We start from the raw sequence: 22,921 nt of genomic DNA, 5'->3' as shown, positions 1-22,921 counted from the left end.
GGGCACAGGCCCCTAGTTTGACTAAACAGGATTTTTTCTAAGGTGTAAGACTACTAGTAGCTCTTGATCCTTTTTAGTGATCTGAGAGAGACTTTTTAAAATTCTAATAGTGGATTTTTAAAGGGATTAGAGAAATGGAAGCTGTCTTCACTCTCTAAAGGAATTCACAAATGTTGTGTTATGTATTCATTCTAAACCTGATATGTAATTGGTGCTGGAATTAGTGCAGAGCTATGGGCCCTGAGTATTGTAAAGCAAGTTATAAAATTCTATACTGTTATAAGTGGCACCTGTTACAATAGATGCTGATTTTTTCAATTGTCTCTGCTATAAATGAAAGACTGCTAAAGTTTTTTTTCCCTCTCAATACAAAAATATCAAGTGAAACAGATCTATATTCTTGCTTTCAGATGTGTGTCGTCTGCATCCATTAATCCTAAAAGCTTTTGTTTCACATGAAAGAAACATTTTTAAAGTCTTGATAGCAACAATAAAAGTCAAACTCAAGCATAGATATTTCAGATTACGGAATGCTTCTCACCTTACAGCTGCTCTGACTACATTTGTGAACTCTGCAACACTGTCTGTAACAAAGACAAGTCATCTAAAATGAAATCTCACCTTCTAAATCATCTTGATTAGAGTTGTAGAGAAAAAAGGCAGACAAAAGAAAATCAAGCAAAATTTCACAGAAGTTCTGTGACCGCTGATACACATTTAGAGTGACTTATACCGAATAAATAGAACTGGACAGGAAGATAGGTATAAAAGAGAAATTACTTAAAAAAACAAAAAACCCTAACTGTGGCACAGCATAAATCACTTTTTCATTACATTGGAAGTTTCTGATAAGTAAATGATCATTTAACCCCAGATATTCCTTTAAAGAGAATACATTTGTCTACCTTTGTTATATGCCACATGTGGGTTATCACAAATATATGTAACTGCAGTGGCTCAGGACATAATTCATTTGAATTAAGATATTCTTGGTAGCATGTCACCTTTTAGAAGTTTTTAGCTTTGAAATCTAGCAAAAGTCTGGCATTCCAAAGAAATAAAAGTCATTTCTCATCTGTATTACAAGTATCCCAGTAAATTGTCAAATCAACAGTCTGTCAGAGGCAATTTTCTTAGATTTTATATTGTTCCATGCAGTGTTATTGTATCTTGGTTGGTTTCAGGATATCAGAGACCAGGTGGGAGAGGTAATATCTTTCATTGGACCAACTTTTGTTGGAAAGTGAGGTAATGTGAAAGAGCCCTGTGGAATCTCAGAGGTTCCCCAACAAAAGTTGGTTCAATAAAAGATGTTACCTCAGTTCTGATCAGCAATGTATTTACACTGATTTAAACCCCTGTATAGACAGCACTGTGTCAGCAGGACAGCTACTGCCTCTCCAGGAGGTGGAATAAACTACACCAAGAAGAGAGTTCTTTCACGTCGTCATAGAGCATCTTCATGCGCTGATGCAGTGGTATAAATATAGATATGCCCTCCCTCGTGTTTTGTCTTAGATTTTACTTGTATGTGCTATTTTGATAGCTAACAGAAAAAGTCCAGGAAAAAGTCAAGGAGTCATTTCTAATGGACCTATTTTGATTTTGTAATTCTGTTTTTCTGCAAATTTAGCATTACTGCTTGTCAAAAAATTGGTAAAATATAATATACCTCAAGGCCACAGTAGATAGAAATCAAGCGACATGTTATAAATATAGGGAATGCATTTACTTTCCTTAGTAAATAGGAAAACACCACTGGTGTATCTTAAGGGAAAATAAATCAGCTTACATTGCTCGCTTCCTATTTTGCTAAAAAAATAAATAAAACTAGCAACATGATCTATATTTGAATCTATTTTACAAAAAAATAATATAAAATGATGTTTTAAATTGTATATGGCATTGAATTCTTGCATTCAGAAATAATACAGCACAAACATTTGAAAGGACATAATAATTACATTACCATTTTCAAGGTAGGAATCTTAGTTTATTTGAAACATAATGACCTAGTAAATCAGCTGCAAGCTTGATATAAATTTTAATTATTATACATAATTGTATTTTTTTCACCCTGTCTATTAAACATAAGTTACTATAAAACTAATTTCTTCTGAGGCCATGGCATATTGTATAAAACACAGAAACTATGTATAAAAATTTCAGTGTCTTGTTTGTTTATAAGAAATGATTTATCTGTATGGAATCACATCATCAGAGCATTATTGAAATTAAAATTTTTTTTTTTTACTTTTAAAACATACATTCCAGGAAGATAAAAACATAAGAATGGCCACACTGAGTCAGAACAATGGTCCATCAAGCCCAATATCCTGTCTTCTGACAATGGCCAGTACCAGATGCTTCATTGGGAGTACAGGCAGTCCCCGGGTTACGTACAAGATAGGGACTGTAGGTTCGTTCTTAAGTTGAATTTGTATGTAAGTCGGAACTGGTACATATTGTAGGGGAAACTCTAGCCAAACATTTCTCCAGAGCTCAGTTTTATTCTCCCACACCTCACTTCCCTCAGTCCTTTATTCTCAAGCTGAGGTGTCTGCTGAGAAAAGCTGCTCCGTGTCTCCCTGGTCTGCTGGGGGGAAGCAGCTAGTGCGGGGTTGCCTCACCCCGATGTAAGTCAGATCCATGTAACCCGGGGACTGCCTGTAATGAGAATGTGGCAATTTTTCAAGTGATCCATCCCTGTAGTCCAGTTCCAGGTCTAGGAAAATGTATAGCAGGGGTGGGGAACCTAAGGTTTGCCTGGATCCAGCCCCAGAGGCAGGGGGCTCCCACTTAGGAGAGCCCATTCTGGCTTTCCAGCCATTCTGCTGTACTCCTGATGGGGCTGGAGTACACAATCTATTAGCCTGGCCTCACTGATTTTTCTGTGGGTCAGAGGCACCGATCGAAAAAAGGTGGTATTCCTCGTAAAATGAGGTTTATCACATTCGAATAAACTGCCGAATTCTTTCGATTTATTTTCTAAAGAACGTGGCAGCAGTTTAGATGTAGGTGAAGTTTTTTCGAAAAAAGGCAACTTTTTTCAAAAAACCCTGTAGTCTAGACTCACCTTTAAGTCATCTCTTTTCCAAGCTGAAAAGTCCTAGTCTTTTAATCTCTTAATACGGAAACTGTCCATATTCCTAACCATTTTTATTGTCCTTCACTACATTTTTTCCAATCCTAATACACTGGTTTTGAGGCAGAGTGACCAAAACTGCATGCAATATTAAAGATGTTGGTTTATCATGGAGTTGTATTCTGGCATTATATTTTTGTCATTTTATCTGTCCCTTTCCTAATGGTTCCTAACATAGTAACTTTTTTGTTACTTCTGTTGCACATTGAGCAAATGTTTTCAGAAAACCATCCATAATGACTGTGAGATCTTTGCTGGGTGATTTTGTATGCATAGCTGGGATTATATTTAATCTGCCATTGTATTAACCCAGTCAACCTGTATTGGAAGATCCCCTTGTACATCTTCAGTCAAGTTTGAATTTAAGTATCTTCAGTAATTTTGTATTCTACAATCTTTAGTATTTCACTGTTTATTCCATTATTCCAGCTCAATTATGAGTATGTTGAACAGCACTGGTCCTACTACAGATTCTTGAGGAGCCCAATTTTTTTCTCCACTGTGAAAACTGACCATTTATTCCTGTCCTTTTATTTATTCCTTTGTTTAACCACTTACTTATCGTGAAAAGACCTTCTTTCTTATCCCATGACTGCGTACTTTGCGTACTGCCTTTGGTGAGAGACGTTGACAAAGGCTTTCTGAAAGTCCAAGTGCACTATAACAGTTGGATCATTCTTCTGCAAATGTTTCTTGACTCTCTCAACAAATTCTAACAGATTAAAGAGGCATGATTTACCATACTGATGTTCTCCCAACATGCTATATTTATATTGTTGAAAAAACTTTAAAAAACAACAACGAATGGTCCTTCAGTAGCTTAGAGACTAACAAAAACTGTAGATGATATCATGAGCTTTTGTGGGCACAACCCACTTCTTCAGATGATTGGAGTAAGGGGTCTAAGCTACAAATAAATAGCAGAGAGAGAGAGTGGAGAGGGAGGGAAAGAGAAGGAAAAAAATAGGAAAAAAAATATTTTTAATTAGAGTGTCCATACCAAATGAGGCTAATAGAGTGGGCTGTAAGTGCCTGGAAGTTAGCTTTTGATGTCATTAGTGTGTTAAATGGAGCAGCCCGTCCAGATCAGTCTTTGTTCAAACCTTGATTAGAGGTTTCAAATTTGTAATTGAACCAAGTTTCGCAGCTTCTCTCACTAGCTGGTTTTGGAAAATGTTTTTTAATAGTATAGACACTTTTATATCCATTAGTGAGTGCCCAAGCAAGTTAAAATGTTCCCCAACAGATTTCTGAGTGTTACTATTTATGATATCTGATTTGTGTCCATTAATCCTTTATCGTTAAGACAGTCCAGGTTGGCCACTATACATGCCATTGCTGACACTTGATGGCAGAGATCACATTAGTGGATGTGCAGTTGTATGAGCCTTTGATGTGGTGGCGTATGTGGTTAGGTCTTGTGATGATGTCGCTTGCATAGATGTGTGGACAGAGTTGGCACTGGAGTTTATTGCAGGGGTGATTATGATGGAGGTGTCCTGCGTGGCTGCTGGAAGGAATTTGTTTCAGGTTAGGGGTTTGTCTATAAGTAAGGATTGGCCTGTCCACAAGGCCTGTGAGGGCGAGGGATTATTTTCCAGGATAAGTTGTAGATTGTTAATGATGTGCTGGAAGGGTTTAAGTTGGGGTCTGTAGACGATAACAAGTGATGTTCCGTTGTTTTATTTGGTGGGCCTATCTTGAAGAAGCTGATGCCTAGGTACTCGTCTGGATCTATCAACCTGTTTTTTTACTTCTCTGGGTGGGTATTTAAGTTTTAAGAATGCTTGAAGGAGATCCTGTAGGTGTTTGTCACTGTCTGTGAAATTGGAGCAAATCCTGTATTTTAGAGCCTGGCTGTGAACAATTGATTGGGAAATGTGTCTTGGATGGAAGCTAGAGGCATGTAGGTTAGTGTAATGGTCGGTAGATTTCTAGTCTAAGATGTTGGAAATGTGGTTGTCTTTTAATTGTACTGTAATATCAAGGAAGTGGCTCTCTTGTGTGGACTGGTCCAGACTAAGGTTTATGCTGGGGTGGAAGTTGTTGCAATCAAAGTCCACTCTATTATCCTCATTTAATACGGACACTCTAATTGACAAGATGTTTTTTCCCTATTTTTTTCCTGTTCTTTCCCTCCCCAGATCCCCATCCCCTCTCTTTTTCTGCTATTTATTTGTGCCGTGGACCCCTTACTCCATGCATTTGAAGAAGAGGGTTGTGCCCTCGAAAGCCCATGATATCATCTCAATTTTTTGTTAGTCTCTAAAGTGCTGCAGGACCATACATTGTTTTTTTAAAAAGTTTTTTCAGTTACAGACTAACATGGCTATCCCTCTGAGACTTTTATATTATTAATAATTTGTTCTTTACTTTAGATTCATACTATTTGCCTGGTGTTGAAAGTTGGCTTACCATACTGTAAGTGAAGATCACTTCTTGGGCCTTTTTAAAAACTTGGTGCTACCTTAGCTACCTAACGCTTATGTAATAAAGAGTAATGGGTTACATACTAGAGTTAATAGTTCTGCCAGTTCCTTCAGAACTCTTGGGTGATGACCCTTTGGTCCTGGTGACTTACTGTTTATTAATTTGTTCCAATACTTGCTCTATTCATTCCTTAATCTGAGTCAGTTCCTCAGATTTACCACCCCAAAAGAATGGCTCTGTTATGGGACTCCTCCTCACATGCTTTGCAGTGAAGATCAATGCAAAGAATTCTTTTAGCTTCCCTGCAACTGCCTTGTCATCTTCTGTGCTTCTGGGAAGTAGGCCTTGTGCTGAAGCAAAACTTCCTCCCTGGCAGCAGAGTGGGCAGCTTATCAGTTAAACAATTAATTCGTTAAAGTCTAACATCTCTATCTGACACGCCTAAGTAAAGGAAAGCTGATGCCTGTATGTTCAGTTATGGAATATGTAAAGATATATTTGATAACTCTGCTCTAATGAAGTTGTGTCCTGCAAGGTCAGTGAGTGTTTTGTAAGATCATAAAGCTCTCATAAAAATCAAATTGAAACACATGTAGTGTTTTTTGCCACATAGTAACTTATATGTATCTTTTGTTTATTAATTTCTAAAATTTTCACTTGAGTCCCAAGAACCTGAAAATATAATATTTTTAAATAAAGTTTAGCTGAGATTATTAAATTTTACCCTCCTACACTTAACCTGCAGTTTCAATTAGATATTGTATTATACCTCACTTCCTGTCCTAACATGTTGTGTAGAATTGGTGTGTATTATGAAATAATTGATGAGTTCCCACTACACATCTTATTTGTAAAATGCTTTGGGATTGAAGATAGAGAACAGAAAATTCCCCACTATTTTTTTAATAAATGTAGTATTTTTGAGAATGCACCTGAAACAGTTTTCTATTTAAAAATAAAATTGGAAAAGTATTACAAAACTTGCTTATTTTCCCCATTCTCCTACTCTCCTGGCAACATAAGCAAAAGTTGTGTAAATTATTCTTAGACACAGAAATTTACCACATCACTAAAATAGTGCCTAAGGGCTATAAAAGATAACTGTATTGTGTAGTCAAAAACCAGCCTTTGTTTGGAGACTTTGTGTATATGTAACAGTACCTATATATACACACAGACAAATGCATAATTTAACCCCTTCTAAACTGTTGGCTGATCTAAGATTACTTATGAATTTCTAGTTACCACCTTTAGAGTTTGCAGGTCTTTTGGATCAGTTCCCTGCACTTATAGCAGGAATGAGAAACGTATACCATCCTTCATAGGTGTTTGTCCAAATTGCTCTTAAAAATGTCCAGTGATGGAGATTCAACAGCCTCCCTAGGCAATTTATCCCAGTGCTTAACCACTCTGACAGGAAGTGTCCAACCTAAACCTCTGTTATTGCAATATAAGTTAATTGCTTCTTGTTCTATCATCAGAGGCTAAGCCTTGGGGAGTATTTTTTTTCAACCTCCTTCTTGTAGTAGCCTTTAAGTATTTGAAAGCTATTATCATATCCCTTCTTAGTTCCAAACTAAAAAAAAACCCAGTTCTTCACTCTTCCCTCATAGGTTATGCTTCTAGACTTTTATAATTTGTATTGCTTTTCTCTACGCTTTTTCCAATTTGTTCACCTCTTTCCTGAAATGTGAAGTCCAGAACTGGACACAGTACTCCAATTGAAGCCTAATCAGCACATAGTGGAAAGGAAGAATTACTTCACGTGTCTTGCCTACTGCATTCTTGTTAATTCATCCCACAATGATGTTTGCTTTTTTGCAACAGTGTCACACTGTTGACTCATATTTTAACTCATAGTCCACTATGACCCCTGGACTCCTTTGCACAGTACTCCTTCTTAGTTAGTCATTTCCCTTTTTGCATATGTGCAACTGATTGTTCCTTTTTAACTGGAATACTTTACATTTGTACATATTCAATTTTATCCTATTTACCTCACACCATCTCTCCAGATTAGTTTGAGTTGGAATCCTATACTCCAAAGCACTTGCAGCCTTAGTAAAAAGGTTCAAGTTGTGCTGTCAGAGTAAATAGCAGGTATTATCTGCCCCCAAAATGGTAATTTCCCACTACTTATGAATAGAAATCAGTGGCAGGACATACAGATCTGTCATTTATCTCGTGTTGACATCAGAGGCAGAAGTACTTGGATGCTATGCAATTTCAAAGCTATTTTTTAAATTACAGAAACTTTTAAATGTTTAAGACTAGAGTTTGGTTGATAAAGAATGTGAATTCAGCACATAAAAGTTTTATAGCGCAATTAAGACACAAACCTTAATTGAATTTTCTAGAACACATTATTTCAATAAATATCCTTTCTGGTATGTAACATTGACCAGTTGAGTTGATCTTGGTTATTATCCATTTCTCAAATTCACCCATGATTGATTTGTCTTGATATTAATAAGAAATATAAAATAACATTCAGAAGCCCTTTTTGTTGCAAGTGCAATCTCTTACACTAATGATTGTTCATATTCATTCTACTCCTGGTTCATATACAAAACCATGCATGCGAGATTGGAATCTTTTCAAATAGCAGTGTTTATTAGGGCTCCACCTTCATCATGTATATTATACCGCAGAGTGGTCAAGATTGCTTTCAATTCCTTCTTACTGTCTGTGGTTGAGGCATCTCATTTTTAGTTGTAGTTTGTGTTCTAGTTATAATTCATATAGTTAAATTTCTATTTTAAGTCTGTTGGCAGAAAAAGAAAAGTAGGAGGAACTTTGTTAGGTGCCCCAACACAGGATAACCTTATTTATGACAGAGGTGCAATCTCCAGGATTCAAATTCTGACCTTTCTGCAACAAAGATATTATCATACGTGTTGTTTGTTGCATTGTTGGTGCTGTGTTGGTAGCAGACTATGAGATTTAGGTAGGAGAGGTAATATCTTTTCATACAGAGGTTTTCAAAGTTGGGTCATCGGCCCTCCTGGGTAAGCCGTTGGCAGGCTGCGAGATGCTTTGTTTATATAAGCATCCGTAGGCATGGAGCCTCGCAGCTCTGGCCCATGCTGCTTCCCACAGCTCCCCTTGGCTGGAAATGGCAAATCACAGCCATTGGAAGCTGTGAGGCTCTGTGCCTATGGACTCTTGGATAAACAAAGTGTCTTGCGACCCACCAGCAGCTTACCTGGACAGGATCACAACTTTAAAAACCCCTGTTTTAGTGGACCAACTTCTTTTTGTGACAGGGACAAGGTTTTGAGCTTCATAGAGCTCTTTAAGTTTGAAGAAAGTAACCATAAAGTTTGACTAAATACAAGGTGGGATAGATTGTTAAATATAAGGGTGAGGCATCATTTAAAAAGAAGTGGGCATTTAAGGGCTAAGAGGCAGTAGGATATGTTCTAAATTGTTGAAATGACCCCTAAAGCCTTTTTCTCTGTTAAGTCAAGTCCAGCAAAGTTATGAATGTAAGTTTGCAGGCTCATCTTTTAAAGGTGTTGTGCATTTTAGATCTATCAACGGTTATTAGCCAGGGTGGTCAGGGATGGTATCCCTAGTTTCTGTTTGTCAGAAGCTGGGAATGGATGACAGGGAATGGATCACTTGATTCATACCCTCTGGGGCACCTGGCATTGACCACTGTTGGAAGATAGGATACTGGGCTTACTGGATCATTGGTCTGACTCAGTATGGCTGTTCTTATGTAGGTTTACTTTGAGGATGAGTACTGAGAGGTCAGTAACAGAATGATTGCTTTGTGAAATGCATTCATCAATGGGTGATAGGGTGTTTTTCTCTTTTATAATTTTCAGTATGTTTTCATTCAAGAGCATAGTGATTGTCTGGCTTTTCACGCACAGTTGTTGTTGGGGCACGTTGTGATAGGCATGTGAAGGGCACATGGATCTTGAAAAGTGTATTGTGATAATGGGGGTATTGATCATTGTAGCAGCTGAGATGCATTGCACAGTTGATGTGTCCTAGTGCTAATGGAAAACTTACCTCTGATGATGAGTTTGGCAAAGCTGGTGATTGTTAATTGGTTCTGTTTGATATGGGGATGACATATGCATTTTTGGAAGAGCCTTCCTCTGTTCAACAGCAGTAACTTTTGAATGGAAGTATTAAGAAGTGAAATTAGTATGTAATTGATTTTCACTGAGGTGCAGCATATGTAACATAAGTCATCTCAATGGCTCTAAGTTACTTTGGAGGATAATTGATTTGTTTATAAATGACTAAACAAAGATGCACTCTGCTATCTCTAACTATAATATTTGTATCATTTTTGATGTATTTACTGTTTGAATCACTCAGATGTACATTATAGTAAATCAGTTTTAAAAGCAGCTGATTTTGTTTAAGAACTATTATGATGACAATATTGAATTTTGTGTCTAAGAAAAAATATTTAATATAAAAACCTTGGCTTGAATCTATTAATAAATTCATTAGGGGTGAATACTCCAGCCACCTTTGTGCTATGTAAGTAGTTGGAATTGGCCAAAGGAGAATGCCAATCTGTGATGCTTCAGAGGTGGAGGAGGGCTTTGTTCAAGCCAGCAGGAGAAAGAGTATCCTTGACTAGGGAGTGAGTGGCTCTGAATCAGCGTGTCCTTCTCACCTACATTTTAGTATAACTGGGATGTTGTGGAGAATAAAGGCCTTCCCTATCATGTATTTTGGCCACCTGAATAGAAAAGTATACATAGTCACTTTTATAATTGATTCCTGCACCAACTCTTAGAGACTCTATAAAATTTTTATGTGCCAAATTCACATTCCTTACCCACCAAAAGTTTGATTTTCAATCATATCCTACTATTCTGTATGTGGTATAATTAAGATAGCTAATGAAAGCCCATACAGTTAATGAAATACTAAAAATTTACTGGTATTTAATAGAGTTTTGTTGGCTATTTTCCCCATAAATTAGGCTTTCTGTATTTTCAGTCATACTTTATTATTTATATCTATTAGTTTGAATGGATTACTGAATATATTCTTTTTAAGTCAGGCATTTTTAAGACGCTGATATGGAAAATGTATAATGTTCTGTGGAACAATGAGACTTTTTTGAAAGCCTTTGAATAAGGTATTGTTTAAGCAATATAAAGCATTTACTTAGAATTATTTAATAACTCAGAGATGTCTGTTTTATAAAAATAATCTTACAGATATGAGAGAGATTCAGGTTTTCTCCTCAGCATAATGACTAATTGGGTAGAGCACTAAATGATCTGAAGGAAAAAGGAACTAGTAGTTAAAAAACTATGCTGTGTCTGGATTCAGGGTATGGGGGTTTCATTTTTGGCTCTGTCAAGAATTTATTGGGTAACATTGTCTACATCACTCGACTATGTCTGCACTGCAGCACAGGGTGCACTGTGGACGTATCAACTTCAGAGCATTGTGCTCTGACTTCTCCATGTGGCTACTGCTGGCTCAAACAAAAGGGTACCTTGTTTGCTTTAGCATAGTACCATTTACAGGGGGAATATCTATCTCTATTTTTTCTATCTTTTGAGCCTTTTTTTAATGTGCCACTACTGATTTGCTTACATTTACATTATCCATTTCCCTCTGGCTGTGAATGACTATCACAGTAGCCAGAGGGAGTGCTTTAATAAGTCTTTAATTGTCAATCAGATACCACACAGTAGAGCTGAGTTTAAGCAAACAGAATCATGTAGATTTATAACAGGATGGAAGCATATGGATTTCTTCAGCTTTCAGCAAGACAGAAAAATTAATTGAAAGTTGTTTTGACAGTCACTAAATGTTACCAAATACAGTATGAGGAATGGTGGAGAAATCACTGTTAGCTCCCCATGTGACAGCAGTATGAAACTATTGATCTTAGGCCAAAAGAAGAAAAAAAAGCAATGTTGTAGTTGACTGTTGACTAATTGTTTCATCTTCTTTTCATTCTGCTTTATAGAAAATATCACCTTGGGTAGGTTTGCGCAAGATCAACATCTCCTACTGGGGATGGGATGACATGTCCCCTTTCACAAACACGACGCTACAGTGGCTTCCTGGAGAGCCAAATGACTCTGGATTCTGTGCCTATCTAGAAAGAGCAGAGGTGGCTGGACTGAAAGCGAATCCATGCACCGCGAAAGCAGATGGTCTTGTCTGTGAAAAACCTGTTGGTGAGCAATCTCCCATACCAAAATGCTGCTGTTAAAATAGTTGAACAATCTGTTGGCATTTTCATGTTGTACAGAAGGAGTGTTAGGAAAGTTCTAGTAAATAACTGCAGGAATGTCTTCCTTTAATGTTTTAAAAGCAAATGAAGCTTTTAATCTTGAAACACAAATGACATTCTAAAAAGCAACATGCTTTTCTTTGATTATCACCCCTCCTGGCTAGTCTATATCATGCCAGTAGCTACATCAGTGAGTTCTAAGGCAGTTAGTAGTTTGATACTGTGCAGTTTTTTGTGATGCTACTAAAGCATATTTTGTTTATGAATCTTACTGATTCATAACAGATTCTCCGTTTAAATTTAATAATACAGAGGTTTAACTAACACAGTGATTTTATTAATTTTTTTCTTTGGGCATTTTAAAAAGAACCATTACCTTTCCTGTGAGGGAAGTAGAAGATAGCTCAGAGTAGGCTCTTTTAATAGTGTGTATAGACTTGTGCTGAGAAGTTAGAAGACAAGTGGTTAATAATCATCCTTGGGTATCCCGTTTTTTGCAAGCTAACAGGACTGGTCTAGCTGTTGTGAATTACAGGCCCCTCTCTTACATTATAGGAAGGATGACAGTTGCGAATTGCAGTCTGAGTGTAGTGAAAAGGAAGAAGGAAAGAGGGAAGGAAATTGTAATTAATAAGGTGACCACAATTTTTTTCTCTATTTCCCCGAGAATCTATGGGAAAGATGAAACATAGTGTACTTCGTGATTTTGCTTTTGTAAATAAATCATGCCACATAGAAATGCTCTGCAGATTATTAATGGGAAGCCCATGAGTAGTCCTCTTGTCTTCTGCGGGATAGCTCACATATCTCAAAATTCTGGATTGGGACATAAATGTGCAGCACTCTACTGGAGTTGCTGCAGTGCTGACTAGCTTGTCACTGATCCCAAAATTTCCTTGTGACAGTAGAGGGTTTTCCTTATTTTACAAGAAACAAAGTCCAAAAATGTGAGCGAAACGATTTATTTACTACCACTGTGGCACATGGCCAAGAGGTTTGAGTGACACATTGGGAGACTGGATCTCCTAAATTCTAACCCTGACTCCCCTACTAACTCCCTGATTGATGGTTGTCTTGGGCAAATCTAGGAGGGGGTGGGTGAGATTCTGTGGCCTGCATTGTGCAGGGGGTCAGACTAGATGATCATACTGGTCCCTTATGACCCTAAAGTTTATGAGTCTAAATCACTGCTTTTTTATCTATCAGATGCAGATGATAGTATCTACTTGAGGATTGTATAAAAACTGTGAAGTGCTTTCAGAACAAAACGATCTGTATATGTAATAAAAAGCACAGCATCCACAAATAGTAGTATTGTTGGTATATAAACCTTAAAGCTAAGTTTATAGGAGACATTTGCATGGAAACTAATTCCTTGTGTTTAAAAAATAACCCTCTAAAGGCCTGTAAGGGTACAGAACAATATTGCAAACACTTACCTAATAGTTATTATTAAAATCTTCTCTTAGCCCTGTCCTCCACCAAAGGGAGGAAGAGCCCCCAAGTTGATTAGTGATCTTGTAATGTGTGGTCATATGAAACTTTGTAGAGGGAGATCACTTAGTCTTTTGGAAAGGAAATAAATATAATTCAGCATTTTTCATACGAACAATACTCTCATTTTTTTGAACCTCCCAGATGGTTTAAATTTACAGATTGCCCTAAAGATTACAAATGAACAAAGTTTATAAGGATGAAAGTGATCTTAATGTAGTTTCTTTCTGATGTTGTCTCTTTTCCACTCTTTTTGAATTTGCTAATGTACTAGAAGGCCTTGTGTACAAAGTAGTATAAAAGACATTTGTAAGTATGTAATGTTTTGTTGTGTATTCACGTATAAAGGTTTTTGCTGTCAAAATTCTCAAATCGGTTAACTTCCATAAATAAAACATGCATTCCAACAATCCTCTTGCTGTCATATGCACAAGTTGTAATATACATAGTGGTGTAATTACAAGATAAATTTGCATTTTGTTGCTACTGCTGACTGAGTCTGTTTCCTATTGTTTCTGTCCCTCATGCTGCTGCTGTTTTGTAGTAATAGATATGGTAATCTGTTATAGTTCTCTCTATCAAAGAATAAACAGATGTGGCACAGTGTAATGATGTGTTAAATAACTGAAGAATGCAGATGACAAACAGTTTGTATTTTCCAAGTTTAGCATCAAAATCTGCATCTGTTACTGGTGTCAATTTTATTTGTTATTGAACTGTTACAGCAGCTGTGGAGGTCGAGAATATTGGCTTCTTTTTTGGGATTCTTTTTTTTGACTCTGATAACGTTTTTTTCTTTTATACATTAAAAGATTGTTTATGATTATTGTAAGTGATGCCCCTAATTTATACTGTGTGAGAAAAATCCTCAAGTCCTTAGTCAGTTTTTACCTGCCATTACTCAGTCAAATCACAGAGAGTTTTTGCTATCTTAAGAGCAGAGGAAGGACGTGAAGGATTAAGCTTATTTTCTATAAAGCTACTTACCTGCACAGTCAATAATACACAATGCATATAATAATAGATGTAAAATACAACAAATGGTCTGGTAGCACTTTATAGACTAACAAAACATGTAGATGGTATCATGAGAGCTCATGATACCATCTACAGTACATGTTTTGTTAGTCCTTAAAGTGCTACCAGACCATTTGTTGTTTAAGTTTATCCTGTATAGACTAACTTGGTTACCCTGTGAAGCTTTTAATAATGACTTTGTTAGTCAAAATTTTTACAGGATAGACTAACTTGGCTACCCCCTGAAGCTTCTAATAATAGATTTGTTAGTCAAAATTTTTACAGGAATTTTCTACAAGTCCCTTTTATAACAGAAAAATATTACTCTGCCTATTTTTATGTACTGGTTTAGAGTTACTCTGGTCATGTTGATGCACATGTTACAGCTTTATTTGTAATCAAAAGAAAATGCAACAGAATAATACACAAGTGAGTGTTTTTAGAATGTAACTTTTCAGAGATTAAACATATCATGACTAGACCGACAAAATATTGTCTGCAGTAAAATTGTTTGCCTTATTTTCTCTTAGAATTTGTGTTGAATTTTATTGTATACACCAGGGGGCAGATGATCTTTTGATAGGTCACACTCTTAGATAAGATGCAGAATGTTTAGAGGAAAAAATATATCACCTGTGAAGTAAACAACTTTTTGGTGGTTATTCACTATTTAACTAACAAAAGCAACAGAACCAAAAGATCACATACTACTATTTTTATTACTCTAGCTTCAGTCATATTTTATATAATGTAAGTGCTCGTGACTATTGAAGAACTAATACTACATTTACTAATGTGGTATATAAGTAACATTCTTATAATAACTTTTTAGATGAAGATATAATGTGATATAAGATGATTACACAAAAGAATACTGAGAACAATTTGGATATTTTTTGTGAAAGTCCATTTGCATTTTGTACCATAAGTCTTACTGAAATGGTTCATAAATAAACCAGGATACAATCACTTTTATTTTAACAGTCTTTTTAATATTACATAATGTTAGAACAATAGAGATTGAATTTGTGTTAAATATATAAACTCTTTCTGGCTTTTTTTCCAGTTAGTCCTAATCAAAATGCTAGACCCTGCAAAAAACCCTGTTCCCTGAGAACGACGTGTTCTAACTGTACCAGCAACGGCATGGAGTGTATGTGGTGCAGCAGTACAAAACGATGTGTTGACTCAAATGCCTATATAATCTCCTTTCCATATGGACAGTGCCTAGAGTGGCAAACTGCCACCTGCTCTCGTAAGTATTTTAATGAATGAACAGTGTTAAAAATAACATGGTTAATTTTTCCATGCAATAGAAGGGCAAACATTTGAGTAATTTACTGGAAAAGGAATAAATGCATAAATCATTTTGGCTAATATCAGAGCCCACTGATATCAGAAATGGATACTTTGTTCATGTTTTATGGAGACAGATTGTATGAATAAGTTTTGACAGGTGTAATACTCTTTAGATTTTTGAAGGGCTAATAAATAGTTTATATTTGTCTTTACTTTAAAATAATATTCCTATTTTCACTTTATTTACATAAGTAGATATTATGGTGTTCAAATTAAACTGATGTTTTAGGATGAAAATTAAATATTGGCATAATTAAGACCAAAATGTTATAAAGGTTGAGTTAATCAGAAAACAGGTTGTTTAAAAAATTAGTTGAATTTCTAAACTGGTACTTTTAGGACCCTGATGTATTTTCTTAGAGAGAAAGAGAGACAGAGAGAGAGCAAGAGAGGTCAATTTTCGTATCCAATGAGAGTGCAGCTATTCAGTAATTGTAGTAATAAGGCTATCCCAAACATTCCTGAAAAACTGTATTGGTTCTGTTTTGTCATGTATTGCTTGCAAATGTGGACTCCTCGGTAATTCTGTTTCATCTCACTACATGAGAACACCAAGTATTTGAGTTATTCTATGAGATAGCAGATTGGTGGCTAGGGGACATAAAAAACTTTCCCTCTGCATGATAGGTGGGTCTGAATCCCATTAGTTTATAAATTAGTCACTCTTTGCTTTTGAGAATAAAAAGAATATGGTTTCCTACTTTGTCAAGAAAAAAGGATCTCACTAAGGTGCTCCATTCAGTTTATGGTGCCGGCAATGATTTCAGTAGGAGTCAATCAGGTATGTCTCCAGTGGCAGAAGAAGCTCTATCAGTGGACCTTCTTTGCCCCAGTGTCAAACAGTCAAAACTTCTTCATGGATCAGCAGCTAAATGCAGCAGAGACTGACCCTGGGTGGCTTTATTATTTGATGGGTCCAGATAGCAGAGCCCATAATCTTTGTGGACAGTAAGGTTACATCTACACTTCATGCTTATTTTGGAATGAACTATTCCGGAAGAAATACTCTGAAATAGCTTATTTCGAAATGGCACATCTACACAGCAAATTCCCACTGAAATAGCGCTGAGCTATTTCAAAATAGAGGCCCTGGAAGCAGTTTTGGCAGGGCATCAGGACAGCAGTCACTTCACGTAGCTGCTGCCTGAGGCTATCTGAGGCTTGTGCTTAAAGGGACCCCGCTGTACAGTGATGTGTCAAGTTCTTCACCTTCACCTACTTCTTTGAGGGATAGAAAAGCCTTTCCTTTGCCTGCTGTAGTTGCCCCTGTAGACATTTCAGCTCTCTAGACATGGAGCACTTCCAGCAGTTTCTGTGGACTGCCTTCCTCACCCTGAAGGAACACAACCCCTAGCTCATTGTGGGGAACTTCCTCATCTCTCTGCGGGCACTGCTCATGCAGTATAACTCCACCCACCCTCCCCTGCACACCATGCACTACCGCTTCTAGCATGTGGACACCAGTTCCGACTGGTGGGACTGGATCATTATGGAGTGATAGGAAGACCAGCAGTAACTCCAGAATTTCCGCATGCCGAAGGACGCCTTTCTGGAGCTGTATGAATGGCTTGCCCCTGCCCTGAGGTGGTGGGACTGAGAACCACCATCCCCTTCCAGAAGAGGGTCGCCATTGCCTTCTGGAAGCTTGCCATGCCAGACAGCTACTGATCTGTCGGGAACCAGTTTGGTGTGGGAAGATCGACCGTTGGGGCTGTGCTCACACATGTATTGTGCTCTCAAGCTATTGTCCCAAGAGGGGGATGAATTGCTGAAATAGGGATTTGTAGAGAAGGGGTTTGGTGGTAGTGGAAGACCTTTTTGAGTCCCACCTTCACAAAGCCCTGACGGGATGGGGAAAGTAGAGGGTACCTGGTGTGTGAAAGGGGGGTGGGTGGGCTCGTGGACCTCCCGAGGTCCCTGGCAACCCTGTGATTCTCTGTTTGTTTGTTCCCTTCTACAAGTGGTGAGGTCCATCAACAACATTCTGCTGCACAGGGTCATCAACCTGGGTGATGTGGACCCCATCATCACCGGCTTTGCCGCCATTGGCTTCCCTAGCTGTCTGTGGAGGGGTTATTGACAGCACCCATATTCCCATCTGAGCCCCCAACCACTGGGAAGCTGAAAACATCAAGGGGTACTTTTCAATGATCCTGCAGGCCATCATGGACATCTACATTGGGTGGTAGGGGAAGGCGCACAATGCACATGTCTTCCAAAACTGTAGCCTCTTTCAAAAGCTGCATGCTGGCACTTTTTACCCTGACATCAGCATCAGGGTCGGCGATGTGGACATACTAGTCTGTAGTGTGGGGGACACAGCCTGCCCTCTGCTCCCTGGCTAATGATGTCCTACACTGGACACCTGGACCAAAGCAAGGGCCGCTTCCATGCCAGGCTCAGCAGGGCCCTCATTTGGTGGAGGGCGTCTTCAGGTGTCTTAAGGGGAGCTTACATTGCTGCCTAAGGTGCCAGGATGTTGGGGTGTGGAACATCTCCAAGTGGTGGTGGCATGTTGTGTCCTTCACAAGATTTGTGAAAGCTGGGGGAGACGTTCTTCCCAAAGTGGGGGGGCAGAGGCTGACCGCATCAGCAGGGCCTTTGAGCAGCCGTGCATGGCTGCCATCCAACAGCACCATCAAGGGGCTGTGTGTATCCGGGGGGCCCTGAGGGAGAGTTTCACAAAAGGACCTCAGTGATGCTCTTCCCTGGGCTTCCCCACAAGGAGCCTGTGTATTGCCCCTCTTTGTCCTCCCACACCTTTCCTTTTCTATACCCTTCCCTCTCACCTGCAGAGAGAATAAACTACCCTGTTTGTTTAAAAAAAATAAAAACTCTTTGTTTTTTAATTGGGGTAAATGTAACTGGGGAGGGACTGGGGAAAGAACCCTGGAGAGGGGGAAGAGAACCTTGTATGCAGGAAGACAGAGTTGGAAGGGGGAGGAGAGGCTGGGGCTGGGCATGATGCCTGTGTTTTGAGCAAGGCCATTTGTGGCCTAGACAGCGGGCCCTTTTCTTCAGGGGCACAGATGTCCCAGGGGGGAACCTCGCTACCACCATATCCTGGAGACAAGCAAGCATGGGAACATGCCAGCCAGACCGGGATCCTGTGGGCGGAGCGGGGCCACAGGGTGGCTAGGCTTCCTCCATTCCACCCACGCACCGGGTCTGGCATTGGCAGTGTCCCACAGGGAGAGGACTTGTATCACTGCCTGCTGGAGGAGAAGATGGCAGGGTATTGGGGAGAGGAGTGTGTGAGCAGCAGACTCTCCTATGCCTTGCCATGCTGTTCCTGGGAGCAGATGCTTCCCTGAGAGCGTGGGCATGCCCATGTGCTGTGTTTGTAGGCCCATGTGCACAGGCTGCAGCATGATCCACAGGCAGATAAGGCCGAGCGAGGAGCGCCTCTCAGCCTCTCGCAGCCTGTCACCTCCACTCGTGTGTAGGGAAAGTAATGACACTCACTTGATGGGCCTTTCTTGGCTTTGGATGGTTCCTGGGAGTCATCCTGTGGGGTACCGGGTCCAGGCTGAGCATGAGGTCTTGGCACATGTGCACAGAGATGGTGCTGGCCTCGTCCAGCTGCTAATCCTCCTCAGCGGCAGCTCCCCCAAGAAGGGTGATGATGGGCATTTTCAGCCCTGAGTCCACTACAAGGGGAGGGGAATGGACTGACCTTCCCCCTAGGATGTGGTGGAGCTCATTATGGTAGGGGCAGGTCTGGGGTGCCACCCCGGAGAGAGAGCTGCGCTCCTTGACCCTGACATAGGCCTGCCTCGGCTCCTTTACTTTCATCCACGTTTACTGCTCCGGTGCAGCAATGTCCCTTGTGGCCAGGCTATCGGCCATTTGGCTGTAGACATCCACATTCCTGCATCTGGTGCAGAGATCCTGGAGGTTTGCCTCCTCGTCCCAGACTTTAATCAGGTCCAGGAACTCTGCACCAGAACAGAAAGGCATGCTTCTCTTCTGTCCTGGGGCAGGGTCTTCGAGCTAGTTGATGGCTGCCTGAGAGCAGCAGAGAGTTTGGAGGGAGCAATGGAGTCGCTCATTTTGCTCAAATCCGAGGCTGTGGCAGCTGCTGGGTTCATTCCCATTTTAACTGGCATTCTTTCCTTATCCATGTTCATAGTGAGGGAGTGTACTGGGCTGGTACATTTTAATGACGATTTTGTAGAGTTGAAATAATATTGTCAAAGCAGGAAATGGGTTAGGAAAGTGATGGGAACCAGTGCATAAGGCAAAGGGCCTCCAAATAAGAGACACTGGCCTGCAATCTCCAGCTATTTGGGTGGGCAACTAGGCCTTGCTATCAAAGATTTAATAGGAAACTAAATTAATGCACATTTGGTTATCACTTATGCATGAGTAGCCTTTTAAGGTATGATAATGCTGTAAATATGCAAAATTCCATTATCTAAACACTTCTACCTTATAAGCATCCAGGAAAGATTTTTCTTTTAAAACAAGAAATTTAATTAAAATCCGTAAGCCATTGACAGAAAATTCAGAGGAAAAATAGACATTGCACAAATTTTACCTTTGTTTTAAAAATGGCACGAGTTATGGATGAAAAGTCGATCTTGATTTTCACACTTACTGATTTTTGTTGGTTTGTGTCTTAATTTGTATGTTATTGAAGTGTAGTTTTTTGCATTTATCTGAAAGACATACCACTTCTGTTTATGAGGGACAACAAAAGCACTGTGTTTAATTTAGTTATCATTCGCAGCAGGCATATAAAATTAAATAAAGGTAACGGGATTTGCTGCATATCAGTTCAATATCACGTAGAAGTAGCTTTCTCTGAAATTGTGTTTTCTCTCTAGCCAATAAAAAAAATCAATTTCCATAAGCAGACATTTTATCAGACTTAAAGTATTTGATCGTTTGACTGTAAAATAAGAGAATGAATATTTGAGTCAGACCTTTATGAGAATCTTTGTTTTCAGTCTAATTAACCTGAATTTTCAGGTAGATAGATTATTTAATATTATGTTAAATATGCATTTTATTAATAAGATATTAATACGTTTATTCACTCATTATTTTTCGTTAATCTTGTTGCTTATTTTTTCACTGAAAGGTATGTAATAATAGCTTTACAAAAGAAGAGCATATTTTATTACTTTTGTCCTGAGTCATGGATGAATATTTGAACATTTTTATCTGTTGTATATCAGTAGGCTACTTGACACACGCATTCATGTTTAAATGACAGAAAATATCACATAGAAAGTGGTTATAAAATGCATATTTATTTTCACAGCTTGGAAAAGAAATGAAGAACACTGTTTTATTGATGACATTTAATCATTTTAAGAACTGCTTGGCAAAAATATCATTCCACTCGTCACTACCACTTCAAGTCGTTACAATCTGAGAGGGGATTGCTGATGGAAATTACTCATAAGCTACTGCTAAATGTCCAGAGAAGAATTCCCCATCCTTGAATATAAATCTTCTCCCACCTGCAGTACCATTTTCAGTTTTACAAATTACTACACCTACGTACAACATCTAGGGATTTTCATTGTTGACTCTTTCCTTCTCTCCCACAGAACCCAAAACCTGAAAGCATAGTGATTCTTGTTCGGTATTGCCCCCATAATGGAATCCTGAAAGTAGACAATCTGTTATTCCTGCTTCTACTAACATTTATGAGAGACTTCTGTAGATTTCTGTTATTCCTCCCTCCATTAAAAGGTAAAAAGGGAGCCATTCTGGCAGCCTTTGGTCAGAGGAGAAAAAAAAACCCTCCCATTTTATTCAATGGGCATGCAGGTTTACTACTTTGACCCCAAAAGGTGAAGGGCAGCTACTTGTCTTCTCCATAGATAACGTATGATTCTTCCCCTGTAATTATAATAGCACTTACTGAAGTTGTGGATAGAAGACACTGGATGTCTGCCAACAAATTTATGGCCAGCTTTTTAGTCCTTCTCTCCAAGACAAGAGAACACAACTTTTCTACTGTCAGTAGTGATTTGAAATGTATTCATTTAATATTAGTGGAGTGTGGTGCCATTCCTTGATATTTGCCTTTGCATTACTTTTAGCATTCCTGCTGATTTCTGAGAACACTGTATCCTCTTCATGTCAATAATGGCAAAATAAACCAACATCCACAAAAACAAAACTCTGAATGAAACAGCAGAGTCTGCTTAAAAAGAAGTGCCTTAAAACATACCTTTGTACAGGAAATATTTCTCAAACTCTTCATGCACTATGCCAGTCTTCTCTAGAAATTCTATTTCTACATTAAAATTCTGTTTATTTCCCTCCAACTCTCACCATTTCCTTGTCCCTTCACCTGTTTTCTCCTGCCTGACACCTAGATTGCAAACTGTCTCCCATGTTGCTTGTGTGTATAGTACCTAGCATGCTAAACAATCAAATCTTGATTGAATGCCAGGCCCTCCTCTGTTGGAAATGTCAGTGATACTATATTATCATAGCATCCAGAGGCCCCATAAGGGCTGTAACAGTCTTTGTACTCAGCACTATAGGTATACACACTTATTGAGTCACTCCCCTGAATAGACTACTTTTAGGGGATTATTAGCACAATTTTGTATTCATATACAGAATAAGTATATTAAAATGGAATTAGTTAATAAAAATGTTAAATTATGTGCATTCCCTCATACATTAAAAATTTAGGGTAATATAAATTACATGTGTGTTTTATTTAGCTCAAAACTAGGTAATGTAAACATAGGACATTCAGAGTTAAGGTTAGACTTAGAAGAAATGCAAACATGTTAATGTATAGAAATGCACAGGTAGGGCATCTATACAACCATATCTCTACAAGAGTTTTTGACTCGAGTCCCATGACTTGAACTCAAGTCCAACTTAAATTGCCTAGGTGTCTCGACTAAAGACTCAACTCGGGTTCATTGTTCGTGACTTGAGACTCGACTTGAGACTTGCTAATTTTGTTAAATCGACTTGGTGAAAAAACTGTCAGAAAATGCCGATATTGATGGCTTGTACAAAAGTGACTTGACATTTTTAAAATTAAGACTTGAGACTCAACTTGGGACTTGAACTGTAGTGACTTAGATTGACAATGATGACTTGAAGACAACACTGATCTCTACCCAGTGCAATGCAATAATTATAGGATTATGATTAAAGTAGTTTAGTGTTTGTAGACCCAGAATAGAAAAATGATTTTTTTAAAGATGCATTTGATTGCTCCACTGCCAGACAATGAGCAGATTAAATTATAAGATCAT

At 38.5% G+C, this 22,921-nt stretch overlaps 1 protein-coding gene across 11 annotated transcripts in view; it reads left to right on the top strand.

The window, feature by feature from the left end:
• Positions 1 to 22,921, top strand: part of ATRNL1 (attractin like 1) — a 1,022,331-nt gene that overhangs the window by 243,834 nt on the left and 755,576 nt on the right. For all 11 annotated transcript variants that reach the window (XR_012905693.1, XR_012905692.1, XM_075935407.1 and 8 more), the window contains 2 exons: positions 11,538 to 11,751; positions 15,385 to 15,573. Coding sequence is in view for 9 of the 11 variants with exons in the window: in XM_075935407.1 (XP_075791522.1) it covers positions 11,538 to 11,751; positions 15,385 to 15,573 (403 nt within the window). In the remaining 2 variants the exon portion in view is untranslated. The remainder of the gene's footprint in view (positions 1 to 11,537; positions 11,752 to 15,384; positions 15,574 to 22,921) is intronic.

This window comes from Pelodiscus sinensis, chromosome 8 (genome assembly GCF_049634645.1).
Source record: "Pelodiscus sinensis isolate JC-2024 chromosome 8, ASM4963464v1, whole genome shotgun sequence".
NCBI classification, from domain to species: Eukaryota; Metazoa; Chordata; order Testudines; family Trionychidae; genus Pelodiscus; species Pelodiscus sinensis.
The sequence above is the reverse complement of the archived record's forward strand: the minus strand, read 5'-3'. Positions and strand labels throughout refer to the sequence as shown.